Source organism: Cotesia typhae, unplaced genomic scaffold, assembly GCF_013202065.1.
Source record: "Cotesia typhae breed Kobodo isofemale line unplaced genomic scaffold, CoteBio_Ctyphae contig_22, whole genome shotgun sequence".
In the NCBI taxonomy this organism is placed as follows: domain Eukaryota; kingdom Metazoa; phylum Arthropoda; class Insecta; order Hymenoptera; family Braconidae; genus Cotesia; species Cotesia typhae.
In genome coordinates this window covers 8,686,053-8,701,743 of record NW_027423728.1, presented here as the reverse complement: position 1 = coordinate 8,701,743, position 15,691 = coordinate 8,686,053, and the positions used below count along the sequence as shown (strand labels likewise).

The window sequence follows — 15,691 nt, the reverse complement described above, 5'->3', positions numbered from 1 at the left end:
AATTTTGAAAATAAAAAAATTTTCCTTACTTTGAGTGAATTTAATTTAATTAAAAAATTTTTTAATTAACAAATAATCAATTTTAATTTTGTTTTTATATAATTTATCGCAGTTTGTAATTAAATAATTTAATTTTAATAACATCGGTTACATTAAATGCAATTAATTAGTGACAATTAATAACCGAAGGGCAATTGACAAAAGCAGACTGTGGAAACAAACATCAAATTAATAATTTAATCCGTCGATGAAAACAATTTTTGATACAATTATTATTATTTAATGCTGACGTAAATGAATGCGTCAATAACAGCTTTACTTGCCATTTGAACTAATCTACCCATATAAAATTAATTTGTTTGCAAACAGATGTTAACATTTGTCATTATTTAGCTGCTTTCTTGGTTTATTCTAAATGTTTACTCGTTTGTTTTATTAAAGTTTTTCAAAATTTAGTCAATTTCAACTAAAGTAATTAATATTTCCCTGAAAATTAATTTTTTTTTTTAATTATTATATGCAGTAATTGCGGCTGTGTAAGAAATTTTAAAAGCACGAGATTCAAAAACTAAAAATTCTTTCGATTTAGAAACTAAATTCAAGGACGGAAATACATATCCCGCGGAGATTAAACGATCAGAGAGACAGCTTATGCTGACTCGAAGTAAAAAGTATTAATTCATACGAAAATCGCGCGCCAGTTAAATTTATAAACCTCCGCTCTAACTCGGACTGCGAATTATATATATAATATTATATAACATATAAAACACATAATAATAAAGACAAATATTCTCGTCTATTTACCCTCTCATACTAAATAGTGTGGAGCGGAATACCCGGACTGAGAACAGAGTAAAAATTGTATAAATATTTGCGCCGACTCAACTACTCTGACGGTATTTATAATCATTATCATTTATAAAGAGGTTTCATTATTATTAAGCGAAAAATTACATGTAAACCAGGGCTGAAACGAGAAATTCTGAATTTTATTCTTCGTTGGGCAATTAAAATTAACTTTGATGATTTTTTTATATTTTATAAAAGGTAAATTTGATGAAGTTATATTCTTTGAAGTAAACCAAGAATCTGTTGATTTTTTTTTTTTTTTAAAGATAACAAATCCAAAATGAATTAAAATAAAATTTTTCGTTAAAAAAAATTTTTTTTAACAAATGTAGTTTCAAAAACCTCTGCCAGAGGGCGAAAGATCGCTGAATTATCTCATTAGTAGAGTTTAAAGAATTAAATTATAAGAAAAATGATTTTTTATAATAAATTTAATAAGCTTTTTATAATTAATAATATCAATAAAAGATTTTGATATAATAATTAATCAAAAAATTCTTATGATTATATAGAAAATTTGAGTAAGCGAAATAAAGTAATATTAACAAAAAAAAAAAAAATGTAATCAAGATAAAGACGATAATAATACCTGGATAAGTTATGAGTGGGAGTCACATAAGATTACAAATTCGAAATCAATAGATGAGATGGATGAAGCGATTGTGAATAAAGGAGTAAAAATTTGAGCGGTTTTCGGTAGAATTGACGATAGAGCATATTCTGTGAAATAGAATAAAATATGAAATGGTATTCCGATTTCTATACACGTACCGATGTAGCGGCCCTACACCCTACACCCTACACCCTATACGGTGGGTGAGACCGAGGCGAAAAAGTAAAAAAGGGTAGAGAAGAGTTGAGTGAAGGGGGTGCGCTTTCGTGTATATCTATGAAAAATTTTAGCGCTCTATATACTGGAGCCTATTCTACGAATAAGCTTTTTCCGAGTAGGACGAGTTAGTAGGTATATACCATACCGTCACGGAAATAAGGGAAAAATGAGAGCTGAAAGAAGAGAAACGCAGAGTGAAATAAAAAAATAAAAATAATAAAATTCAATGTGTGAAGGAATATACTACTGATTTTCTCTAAAGATTTTTCTATACTAAATACATTTTATTTCTCGGTACCTTTTTTTATCGATCATTTATGTTAAGTTTTTTTAAATATATTTAGTTGCTTTTTTTTTTATTTTTTTTATTTTATTTTATTTTATTTTTTTTTTTTTTTTTTTTTTTTTTATTTTTTTATCGCATTATTTTCCAAGACGGAAGAGAATCTTCTCAACGCGCGGCGAATCCGCTTAAAAAGTGCGACGCTGTTACATGATACGTTTGAGAAATTCTTCCCATTTATAAATGTATTGAATGCATATTATATATTATATACAAACGGTATTTTAAATGGTATTTTATTATTCATTGGATTAATTTTATTGTTTAAAATTTTTTCATTAAGAAAATTTTGAAGGTTTTTATAGAGAAAAAGACTTGAATAGCATTCCTCATGTAAAGTATGCAGAATCAATACATAGATGGAAGTTGTAAGCTAAAAATATGGGAAAAGTTGTAAAAAATTTAACGGCCCAAATAATAGTTACCGTGGGGTATAATGGGGGTTTTAGTGAGGCCACAAGGCCAGCTGAACAGTATTGGTCTGTGTAGTATGTTCTGTGTTCTATGCGCTATACCCGAGGAAAAAGAAAACAAATCTCGTTAAGTTTTATAAGCTTAACACACCAATCCAGTCCGACAGATTAGCCTCTGCGTAAAAAATTTGCTAAAAAAAAGCTCAACCGTAATTGAAATTATTTTTATCATTAAACACAATATGTTGGCATCACCATGGGAATTTTTTAGTAGCTTGCTTTCAAGCTAGAGAGCTTTTTTTAATTATTTTATTCGTTAATAAATCAATTAACGTTATAGAAAATTTTTTAACGATATTTCGGACGTGGAAAGAATTTTTTTGTAAATATTAAAATTTTAGAATTTTAACAGTAATTCTGTAGATAGACAAAATAGAAGTGAAATAGGTATCGTTTGTTCTCAAGTACATTAAAACTTGCCGAAAAAGAAGCTCCACTGTCGTCTCATTATTTATTCAAGTAGTGGCTGATCCGGTAGCAATGTAGCCGAAGAGATAAACGAGGCAAGTTTTTGGTGGTAACCACTTACAAACATCAGGGTACGAATCCAGTTAGAAATAGTCTATTTCCAGATACCGACAATATATCTATTTACCAGTTAAGAACGATGGGGTTTTTTCATTTGTAAAATTCCAACAGAAGTTATTCGGTTATTTATCAACTCATCCATTTATATATTATCGCAAGAACAGTTCCACTTTCTGCTTAAGCTTTAACATATCCGCTCCAGAAGCACCTCAGATATCAATAAGATGCCAAAACGAAAATGGAGAGGTAGAAGAACATGGAAGAACAAAGACAATGATTTAACGACCTCAACGATGTAACTGTGTTATTATGTGCAGAAACCAAGAGAAATTGAGGTAATATAAAAATATAAAAAAAAAAAAAAAAAAAAAAAAAAAAAAAAAGCTTGTTTTCTCGTATTTCCACATTACGACACTACTTTCGGGCTTGTGACACCTCCCTTTAACATATCCAACTCTCTCTGTCATATTCACTAAAGCTTTCTCTCCTGGCATTTGACCACACCAAACACTCACACAACATCCCCTTTTACAACGCAACTATGGCCCGCCAGCTTCACAGTTTTTTAAAGTTCACCAATTAGTTCAGACTTTTCAACAAAAATTTTTTTTTCTTCAAAATTTTGATGGTAATTTTTTTATAAAAAAATAAAATAAGAATAAAATACGATATAAATTAAGAGGAAATGGAGTGATATTAATAGTAAGTCGTGACTTTATTCCATCTTTGACGTTCGTTAACTCGATATGTAGTCAAACGTATTCAAATTATTCCGCGATACATTATGCATGCCATGTACGTGCATTAGTCTAGACAGTTGTATGCAATTATGCTTGGTATCATTTTCAATTTGGGAAAAAATTTTAGTGTTTGTTGCTTATGTAGATTAAATATTCGATTCGATTCAAGAAAATTTATAAAAATATGAGCAAATTAAATAATTAATGGTGGTTTTTTTTTTTTGGAATGATCCAGTTTTATCTAGATTTTAATTATTATTTAATAAAAAAAAAAAATTATTAAAAACAAAAAAAACATCTGACTTATTAAGCAAGTGATAAACAAGAGAGAATAAATTTTTCGAGAATTTTGCAATTCTTCAAAAATATATTTGTATAAAGTCAGACAAATAAAGTAAAAGCACCTGTAAATAAAGCATATCTATATAAATGTCAGGGCTTAATATTAAGACTATAAATAGTGTTAATATAGCGCATAGTGCTTCGCTCGGAGTTATGACAAGATGAATGCCGTGAATTAGTAATAGCTTGAGTTATCATAACTATCGATTATTTAACTTTTAACTTTTGGTATTATACACCCGGCTAAATTTATTCCTCTCTACTATTATATTGTATTATGTACTTCTGCAGATTCATGTAAATTGCATTTCACCGTTAATAAGAGATGTAACTAAATATTTAATGGGACTTTCAAAGAGGAGCACTTGCTCTGCAAGTGGAACATTATTTTTAATAATTGTGTTATGTAAAGAATTTTTCTTTACATATTTATGAATTATAAAAAATCGAGTATGATTCTATTTCATTTTTTTTTTAAAGGATAATTCGAGTGTGATCATTAAGTGTCTCGTCCGATCTCTCTCTAAAATTTTACTGTACTTAGGTTATCTCGGATGCGTCAGGGAACAAATAGTCCTAAGTACACAAAATGTTTTTGGGAAAGTTTTTAGATTATCTTTAGATAAGTAAAATAAGAACTCCCAAAATAAATAATACAAAAAAAAAATAAAAGTCTAGATAGTAAATAAGTTTAGGAAAAAAATAGTTTAAATAATAATGATAACAAATACGTTAAATAATAATTAATAATAAATAATTTAGCTAAATAACTATTCGGATATTAAAATGTTAAAATAATAGTAAATAACTAAAATGATGTTCAAACAAATAAGAAATACTTTAGTAATGACAAAACTTTAGATAAAAGGGGATTTATTTTAAACCAAAAGATTTTAGAGTAACTCAATCACCGAATTTGAGTGTTAAGACAAATGTCTAAAGAAATTTTAATAACGTTTTTTTTTTTATAATTTTTAGATAATAAAATTGAACATAAAATGAGAAATGAACTTTATGAAACAGATAAAAAAAAAATATAGAACTTAAAAGTTAAACAATTTAAAATGAACAATTATTAAACCACGAAATTCTAAAATAATACAACTTATAAATTAATAAAATAGAAATATTTCTACAAATAATAATTAAATTTAGAAAACAAAAGAGATGCTAGATTCAAGTACATGCACATTTATTCATACGATTTTTAATAAATAAATTCTTGTTAAACAGTACGAATGTATGTATTTGTCTATGCGTAAATGCGCTTACGTATACACAAACAATAGATGATTAATAGAACATAAGAGTAAGTGAGAAAACTATATTGCGCTCTGACCCAAGTAGAGGGGACTCATACGATATTTTTGAACAACTTAAGAGAGAGGGTGAGGGCCCAAGAAAATAGACAAATAATTGGACATTTGGTTCCCCCAATGAGTGGAAATTAGTAACGCCCTAAAATTCGACACCTTATAATTTTTCTCAAGGAAATCTCTCTCGTTGTCCTGACATCCTAGTGTTAACATCGTAAAGTATAATTGTGAAGTGAATCAAATCGAAAGAATAAGTCAAATCAACAAGATTCATAAATTTTTATCAGGTACATTTTAAATAACTAATATTTGTGAATTTAAAAATATTGTAAAATCGTTATATGAAAGAGAAGGGTTAACTTTGAATCACTGTGTAATAATTGTAATTATTGTAATTTAACTAATGATATTAATTTTTGATTTAAACAATATATGTATTAAAATTATTCCACGTACAATTTATTCAACAAACCTATTATTCTCAATAAATATGAAACTCGGAGTTCCCAGTCTATTAGCCTGATACGCTAGGACTAAATACTAAAATAAAACAATTAATTACCTGTAAATTAACATAAATTTTTACATAACAAATTGGAAAAAAAAAAAAAAAAAATTAAATTAACTATTTTGATTTATAAATTTATAAGAAATAAAAATTCATTTAATATTGTAATATTTTATTGGTCAAGTATTTTATTGACAGAAATAGTAACAATTGTAAACTACTGCGATTTAAATCTTGTCTTGGAGTTTTAGCCATTTCTGCACCTTTAAATGCTCACTCACCAGATAATAAAGATCTTAGATTATTATTATTATTATTATTATTATTATTATTATTATTATTATTATTATTATTATTATTATTATTATTATTATTATTATTATTATTATTATTATTATTACTGTTATAATTTCAATAATTTTCAGTATGTGCGCCTTTAAATCAAACTTTGTTTTTTATATATATAAGTTTTGATAAAAATAACTTGATACTTTATTATTTTTTTTTTTTTTGCCACAAATAATTTATATAAAAAATTTTATTTTATTTTGATTATTAAAAGCAAAAAATTTACATTAAAATTGTTTGATTAAAAATAAAATATCAAGTTTTTAAATAAACCTCCAATATATGTTGAGATATTAATTTTTTTCTTAATGTATAACATCAAGAATGGATAGACATATGCAATATGTACTACTTATTAAAGCTGACTGACTTTTATTCTAAAAAGCATAATTATAAAACCATTTAGTTAGACTTTTCAATTTGAAAAATCGGTTCCTCATTCAACCAAGAGCCGGGAATCGATAAAACATCCTTCATTTCATAATTAATAATTAATAACATAATAATTAATAGTATTAGTTTTAGTAGTAGTTATAATAATCGTAATAATCGTAGCAGAAGTACCCAAAAAAAATGTTAATATTAACATTTATAATTTTCTTTCTTATTAATTATAAGTACTATTTACACATCAGATATAATATAATTATAATTAGATTATTAATGATAATTTATAATTATCAATACAAAATTTATGCAAACTAAATATTTTAAACTAATATATAATTTTATTTAACTGCTTAGAGATAAAATTTTAATAAAAATAATATAATTTTTTAGATATCATTTTCTACCATAAAATATTAACTCTTTATGCGTTGATTCAATATTTATATTTATATTAATATTACCTGACTTAAATTTTATCAAGCGAAAAATACATTGGCCCGAACATCTACTTGTTATTTTTTTTTTTTTTTTAATTTTTTTCTTTTAAATTTATAATATTATTTTGTTCAATAGACTTGATTTAACGATTGTCAGAAAATACGTGTTTTCATATTTTTAAATTCTATAAGTGCAATATTTAAAATTTATTTACAAATCATGTTAAAATACAGAATATACTTCTTTTATATCAACTTCAATTAAAAAATTTAATTAAATATCAATTTGTATTAATTACAATTATTATACAATTTAAAATTTTATATTTAGTGCAGTCAATTATTTTTCGGTTTTTAAACAATGAAAACTTTTCTAATATTTTTTTTTTTTTTTTTTATTCCAGCCTTGTACTATGATTTTTATTTTTAAAATTCCAAACACCCGACTAGCATTAATAATTATTATCATTAATTATCACTATTATTATGATTATTATGTTAATTATTACAGAGAAATTATTAGAGTAATTCCCAGCTTAAAATCGTTTATCTCAATAACTACTTAAATCCATACCATAAATTTTAACAAATTCAAGAGGAAATATTTTTAAATTTAATTTTTTAATATAAAATTAAATAATTAAAAAAATGATTGAATTTTTAAAATATTTCCTCTTGTTTTCATACTCTTAAATATTTAAAACCATTCTCAAATGCTTGTGCAATAATCCAATCATGCCAATTCGGACGCAAATTATTTATACAATTGTTGACAAATCTTAAATATTTTAGTATACCATTTTCATAGGCCGTTTTCTATAATTTTTTTATGAAAAAATACTATGCGGTACCTCGTACTCATTATTTTCACCAACCCATGTTCAATTATCAATCATCTTAACTATGTACAAAATTTTAAATCGACTTTTTAATATAATATTTTAATTTTTAATAATAATCTCAAGCGCTCAAACTCTCTCATACAATTATTGTGATTTAATTTGTACTAATTGTATCTCAATAAATTTTATTTACCTGCCAATAAACTGTAACTGACCTACTGTACAATTGTCAAATTGGTACTCAATATAATAATATATAATATTACAATTTTAAAAAATAAAACAAACAACCTTGACACTCAAACAATTATCGGAGATTTATAGAAATTAATTTGTAAAAAAAAGTATACTTTATCATTATTATTATTATTATTATATATGTTGCACATACTGTGTTAGTTTGTATTTAATCCACGTAATCGTAATATTTCTCTACTTGAACAGAACAAAGCTCAATAATGTTAATATTAAAAATAACAAATAATAAAACAATCAAATTAAATATAAACTATAGTTGATAGTTAATTATAAATTTTTAATACAAATAGCATTTAAATGTGATTGATTACGTAGCACCGTATCTTAATATCACTTAATATATTTTTATCTATAATAGAATTTCAGGTGTCTTTTTTTTTTTTTTTTTTTTAATCAATATTCTTAATTGTAAATTGTTAATTACAATTACAATTCTGTAAAACTCTATGGTATAATTACGGACCTAGTAATACAGAAGTAACTGATAAAAACAGTATAAATATATACATTATTTACAATTTAAAAAATTAAAAACTAAAATCTACGACTAATAATAAAATATTATCTTTATAATTTCACCCACAGTAATTATTGCATTACATTGTAACTTTAAATACTGTTAAATATTACAGCGTAAAATATGGATACTGTGGGCGTTACACTTGATAATTAAGTAACATAATTTGATCTGTTTAATTTTTATTTAGTATTTTAAGCAACGCCAGGCTGCAGAGTCAGGAGATATGTCGTAGGGTCGTAGTATCCAGCGAGATAGTAGATATCGTTGTTATCGTAAATGGTGAGATATCGATGGGGCTCTTTCCCGAGCTTTGTTGTGTAATCTTGAAGAGGAAGTACCTCGCATTTGTGAGATATCGTCTGCACGTCGTTCTCGTCCATGTGAGGTGACTCAAACAACGCGCCCTGCAATTTAAATTTCATTAGAAAAATAAAAAAAAAAAAAAAAAAATTATACTTCCAACTCTGATGGTAATTTATCATTCTAAGGGAAAAAAAAAAAAAAAAACCCAGTACCAGCAATAAAAATAAATCTCACCGGATACTTCAAGTTGGTAGGACACCCGACAGTTTCCTCAGGATGGTAGAACCACTTAACTTTAACAATCATATTAGAACTAGTAGTTTCCCACATGGACTCAATCTTGCCGATGTAAGGTCTATCGGGACGGCCAGTAGACAAAAAAACAGCGCTGTCACCAATCTGTATTGTCTCGGTGCCCCTCTGGATTGCCTTGAAGAACTGTTTTTTGGCTCTACCCTTGGCCCCAGGCCTCCTGTATCCCTTACCAGCCCATCCCCAGAGCTGTCTTGCCGGTAAGAAAGCTGCCATTTTGCTTCTGCTCTCCACAGATTCCTGTCTCTCCCTTACTTTGTTCTTTTTCCCCTTACATTTGTCACTTTTTTCCTCAACTACCATCTCCTCAACAACCAACTGAGGATCTTGAGATTCCTCATCAATCTCCAGATCAACATTAGCCACATCTCCGTTCCCAACTGAATGGCCTTGATGATTTTGATGATCTTGCTCATTCCTATTTCCACTTTCATTCTCATGTTCTTCTTCAGTCCTGACCCCTGAGCAGCTCTCCCCGCCACTCAAATGACTATCATTATGCCCTGAGTGATGATTATGCTTGTGTTTATGTTTCCTGTGCTTCCTGTGTTTATGCTTTCTGTGCTCTTCACAGCACTTGTGCCTCTTATGCCTCTTCTTACCATCAACAACCTGTACCAACCTCTTGAGCTTGTCTCTCCTTCGTTTCTTCAACTTCTTGCGTTCCCTGTACTCCTCCATGGTCTTTTCATCCAGCTCTTTACCATTTTCTCCGTTACTCTCGACCTTGTCTTCTCCCGGAGCAACTCCAGAGCCATCTGACCTCTTGTCATCGCTCATAGAATTGAGTCTTCTTTTCTTACCAAGCGTCAACAAGGGATTGGGGTCATATTCCACGACCGGATAATCAGGAAGAAGCAGCCTGATATCATCCAAGGCAATCCTACCGCTGTCTCCATCATCAAACTCGACACTGACAAATTTTTCATCCAAATCAGAGTCCGGTTCTGAAGACTCGACGGAAGTTCCGGGGTACAAACACCGGTACTGCTGACTCCAGTAAGCACATAACCTCGTTCCTGGAGCAAGTTCCTTAGTAGACGTAGGACAGACTTCTACTATAGCGTCTCTGAGGATTTCTTCTCTGGAATGAATATGAGGCCTATTACCTCTCTCACCATCTAGCGTAATCGCATATATATCTGGAGCTTGAACGGCGCTGAGCCTACCGGCATAGAAGAGCCCTCCCATTGCGGTTAATACCCTCAGCTGATCAATCTCCAAATGATCCGACACCAGCTTGCATTTATTGGCAATACTCTCAACTTTCTCAGCTTTTGCTGCGCGAGCACACTCTTTACATTCTTTACATTCGGAAGACTTTCTACGCTTAGACTCTTTCTTTTCTTCACTGGATTTCCTTCTCTGAGGCGACGAAGAAATGGATTTTCGCTTCTTCTTCTTTGATTTCTCGCAGTGAACCTCCTCCTTGTCAACAACCAGCCCATCAGACTGAGCTTCCACCAGTTCAACGATCTCTGGCTCACTCTTACTAACTTCTTCAGGAGCTTCTTCCCAGTCCTTAACCTTCTGGGGCTTAAATTTGGGCTTCAACTTGATAACCTGTTTCTCAATCTTGGCTTCCTGACTCAACTTGGCCTTCTCAGCGAGTATCGAACTGATAACATTCTTGCTGTGCAACGGCGTCTGCTTAATCGCCTTAGGCTTTGATTGGCTCTTAAATTTACTCTGTCTGTTCTTGGCACTTATCAGACAGCTCACCAACGACTTGCTTCTAGACTTTTTGGCAACAATTGTTTCCGTCAGATGACGGCTTGTCGAAGTACACATCAGCTTCTTTGGCCGACCAACTTTTCGCTTGGCAGAACTGGAGCTCCTCACAGTTGGGGAAGATGAACAAGTGTCGTAATCAACGACTACCGCCATCTTGTCTTCTTCTTCTGAAGTCTTGCCTGGTAAAACAGATTCTGGAGAAACGCTGGGAATGTTATCCAACAATTTAATGTGACTTTTAGGTTCTTTTAACCTCAATGTTGAAATTTCATCATGCGCTTTCAAATCACCTTGCAAATCAATTTTAAACGATTGAGTTTTATCTTTAAACATTTTAATATTAAGTTCACAAACATTATAATCGTTAATTTTATTCTCACCCTCGGAATCTGTGCAATCATCATCAGCGTCATCTGCTTCGTAATCGTACTTCTTCGCTTTATTAGTCTCCTTATCATTGAAAGAGTAAAACAAATCCTTTCTAGTCTTTTTGGTATTTCTGTAAATATCATCCACAGAATGACGTCGCTTTTCTCCTTTCTTTTCATTTTCACCATTATCCCGCTTCTGGTCCCCAACTTCTTCCATGAATCTTTGCTCAGCCAACGCACAAAGCAGCCCCAAAGGACTGTCAACATTATTATTGTTCTCCTGAGTTCCTTTCTTCGTACTTTGCTTTCCCGGCGAAGCTTCCACTTCCGAACCACTAGTACCGTCAGCGCCATCTGGCTTCAAATGCTCCAACTGCGCTATACTATTGGAAAGCAATTCAAGGCCGCTTAAATCAACACTTGTCTTTATTTTCTTACGTTCTTTAACGTCTAATTTACACGATTCATCTGAACTTTCGCTGTCAATTTTTTCTCTTTGATTTTTCTCAGACTTGTCACTGACACTATCATCATCATCATCATTGTTATTATTATTTTTATTATTATTTGTACTAGTACAAAGATTACTGAGGTTATTGCCGTTTACTAACCATCCAGAATCTTTCTTCAATTCATCTTGTTCAGTCAACGACTTGCTATTAACATTTTTCAAAATAGAAGACTCTTCTTCGTAAAACCTCAAAATATGTTTCTTCAGACCGTTAGTAAGCGTCCGAGGTAAGCACCTGGCAACAGGCGTCGTCGTACTGATAGCGACACCTACATTACTACTTTCAACGATTTCTTCATTTGATTTCTCAGAATTATCTTGGAGCGTGACTGCATTTTTCTTAAGTTTTTCCACGACGTTTTCGATACCGCGGTTCAGCTTGTCTGGATGATTTTTATCAGGAATTATTGCAGGACAATCCTGCTTAGCTTTCAGGCTATGATCTTCTTCATCACAGTCGATGGAAGGCATGTCCAGAGATTTGAACTGTAAGAAATATTAATTATATTAAAATAAAATAAAATAAAAAAAAAAAAAAAAAAAAAAAAAATGTTAGCTTTACCTTTTCCGTAGGAGAGCAGCTGGAATGAACAATATCCGAATCCTGAGGATCAATTTTTTCGACCTCGACATTATTAACCTCCTCAGAAGCATGTAAAGTAGAAGTTACCGACTGCTGGCAATCTTTATCCTTATCTTTATCTGTTTCGTCATCAAAATTATCATTTAAACTCGACTCACGCAATTTCTCTTGATTAAACATTTCTTCAGAATAGTGAGGCTTACGACAAAGCTCAACAGGATCCCTTCGTCTTCCAAAGAATTCGAGATTTTCATGGAAGCTGTCGCAGTTTTCTTCAGTAATTTCAATAACTCTGGAAGGACGTCTTCGGATTCTCTCCTTAATAATAGCTTCATCAGCAGCTGAGTCAACAAGTTCTTCATCTTCAGTGGACTTGCAGACTACTCTGTCGATAGCCTGGTCTATGGAGCTGATTGATTCGATCTTTGGGTCCTTTTGCAAAAAAGTAACCGCAGCTTTGTCGACTTTGCTCTTTTGCTCGATGCTGGAAGACACGATATCGAAATTGCAGCTCGCTGGAGCCTGGCAGGAAGAAAAAAGCTGCTCCTGCTTGATTGGCAGTCCGTCAATCTCTATTGATGATGGATGATGAGCATCTTCCTCGGGCTCGGGGGCGTCTGTTTGGTTTGAAGCGTCTTGGACGTTCAGTACATTATCGAGGGTCTCTATTGCGTGAGTCGGCACCACTTCTGGAGGAGGTGTTAGGCAAGAGACTGGTGATGTTGCTTTTGAGATGAAGGTGTTCCGTTGCTGGAAATTATAATTATTCTATTAGGATTTTATTAATTATAATTAATAAAAAAATTACAGGTCGTTTTTAAGACTGATCTTTTCGATCATACCTGAGTCCGACACTGCATCGATTCGGATTGACTGATTTGCACCAGAGCCGGAGCATGAGGGTAGTAGTGTAATGTCGTCAAAAGTGGAGTGTCCGTCACCAATGAGCCTGTCATTGTTGTTACCGTTTGCAAGGCTTTACTCGATTCTGCAGAGGCTGGTTAACAAAAAATTTATTATTACTATTTATGTTTTCAATTTTAAAAATATTTTTAGTGTAAAAATAAAATATTAAATAAATAAATCACATGATGAATTTATAAATAATGTCTTAAATTTCTAAAATTAATTAAAATTCAAAAGAAAGTTTTAGTAATATAAAATTAGAAGATTAAATTTCTTTGAACTTTAAATTTAGTACTAAATAAATTTTATCTAATAAAAAATAAGTCAAATTTTATTTTTAAAATCAAGCTTTTGTTGAAATAAATAAAATTAGTAGGGAAATATTTGTATAGTTAGCAAATTATAACGGAGAATTATCTAGAAAACTATTTGATCGTAACTAAAAAAATAAAATAAAAATTTCTGATGCTTAAGCAGAATAGAATAAAAGTAAAGAATTAAATAAAGAAATAAAGATAAATATTTATCGATTAATATTATCGGTAAAATCCAAACACACATGACGACTTAAGAGAACCTTTTTTTCCTCGAATAGAAGCTTTGCGTTCTATTATAGTCACATTTGAATTAAATTAATGGTTAGACACTTTGCTCGGCACACACATGTGGTGTTAAATTTTTCCTCAGCTAAGTAAACACCGAGTATAAACAAAAAGTCGTGTCATGCTTTATGATGATTTGATGATATATGTATAATGATGTACAATGTTTAATTATGGTCTCACCGATGATAGTAGCGCTTGGAGTAGCACAATCGGCTTCGATTTTAACAATAGGGACATTATTTTGTTGCTTCCGTTTGTTCTCTGTTAAAACTAGTCTAGCACCATTGATGTCGCTGAGTAGCTGAAGAGATGGGGGAGTTGCCGGTCCCGGTAAAATCAGCGGAGGGGCTCCAATGTTCGGGGTGCTGTGTACTGAAGGGTAATTTGGCCAGACTACTGCTTGCTGCATTTGCTCCGCTGATAAAAAATTATTTTTATTTAACTCTTAAATTTTTTAAAATGTTAAAAAATTTACCAGCAGCATGGATCAGTAAAAGATGACCACTTGTTGGATCCCGTACCAATTGAAGCCCACCTTGCAGACCAACACCAAGATGGGGAAACCCAACGGGTTCCAAAGATGGCATTGCTGCTAGACGAAAAACAAAAATAAACCAATGAACTTCTATCACAAAATAATTGTCAATTATTATCAACGATTAAACCATTAAAAATGAGTTCCCAGTTGATGATAATTCTAGAAGATAATGATGTCACTTACCTGTGGTGGGGTATTGCCATAATGTTGGGGGCCATGCGCCCGGCGCGGTAGGTCCGATGTTGCTGAGGCCCGAATTTAGGGTAGCGTTGAGAGAGGGTGCCAAGGCAGCACCCGAGGGGATTGCGAGATGGGCAGGACGGTCTTCCCCTCCAGTCCCGCAGTGAATCAAAGTCGCGCCGCCCATCGCCATGGCCGTGGTTGAACCTGTAAAAGATCCAGCCCATCTGTCAGTTGATACGCTTAAATTGCCATGACTTTCCCCTGATACCCACACATTTTTACTGTCTTACACACTTACACACACGCATTACTCGTTCACACAAATATATATATATATATATATATATATATATATATATATATATATATATATATATATATATATATATATATATATATATATATATATATATAACAATGCGATAGGATGATCCAGCACTTGACATATTCTTCCTACCAATATACCAATAAGCTTCACAACGCCTCACATATACTGCTCAACTCTTCAGCTACTTGCTAGGCTGCCTTCGTATTGCTTCTGCTTCTACTTCTGCTTCTGCTTAGGTCTATATTTTAGTACAGTATAATACATCGAAGTACAGTGTCGATGTGACGCCGCGTCATTCAGTGAATATAGTTGGTTATATTAGGTCTTTCTTTATTCTTAGAGTTATTAAGTAGTATAGAGGATAGAGGCAAACATGGTGGTGCTTCAAATTAAAATCAACCCAACAGGAGATATAATAGTAGAAAAGAAGATATATATGTACTAGAGAACGGTCTCACACGCTTCTCTTCATTTTTTTTTTTTTTTTTTTGTGGGAACACACGCGATTACTTAAACACCATAAATAAACCAATTATGTCTCTTTATCTGGGATACTAAGCTTTTTATTTTTTTGTTTTTTTTTTTTTT

At 31.0% G+C, this 15,691-nt stretch overlaps 1 protein-coding gene across 10 annotated transcripts in view; it reads right to left on the bottom strand.

Moving 5' to 3' along the window:
• Window positions 1-6,089: 6,089 nt before the first annotated feature.
• Window positions 6,090-15,691, bottom strand: part of Wge (BAH domain and coiled-coil containing protein winged eye) — a 43,185-nt gene continuing 33,583 nt past the window's right edge. For 8 of the 10 annotated variants that reach the window (XM_074238242.1, XM_074238243.1, XM_074238245.1 and 5 more), the window contains 7 exons: window positions 14,776-14,979; window positions 14,530-14,646; window positions 14,235-14,471; window positions 13,386-13,540; window positions 12,523-13,293; window positions 9,267-12,446; window positions 6,090-9,133 (listed from right to left, as the gene is read on the bottom strand). In XM_074238242.1, the coding sequence (XP_074094343.1) occupies window positions 8,921-9,133; window positions 9,267-12,446; window positions 12,523-13,293; window positions 13,386-13,540; window positions 14,235-14,471; window positions 14,530-14,646; window positions 14,776-14,979 (4,877 nt within the window). In that variant the 3' untranslated portion in view covers window positions 6,090-8,920. The remainder of the gene's footprint in view (window positions 9,134-9,266; window positions 12,447-12,522; window positions 13,294-13,385; window positions 13,541-14,234; window positions 14,472-14,529; window positions 14,647-14,775; window positions 14,980-15,691) is intronic. The other 2 variants (XM_074238249.1, XM_074238247.1) reach the window with 2 other exon arrangements.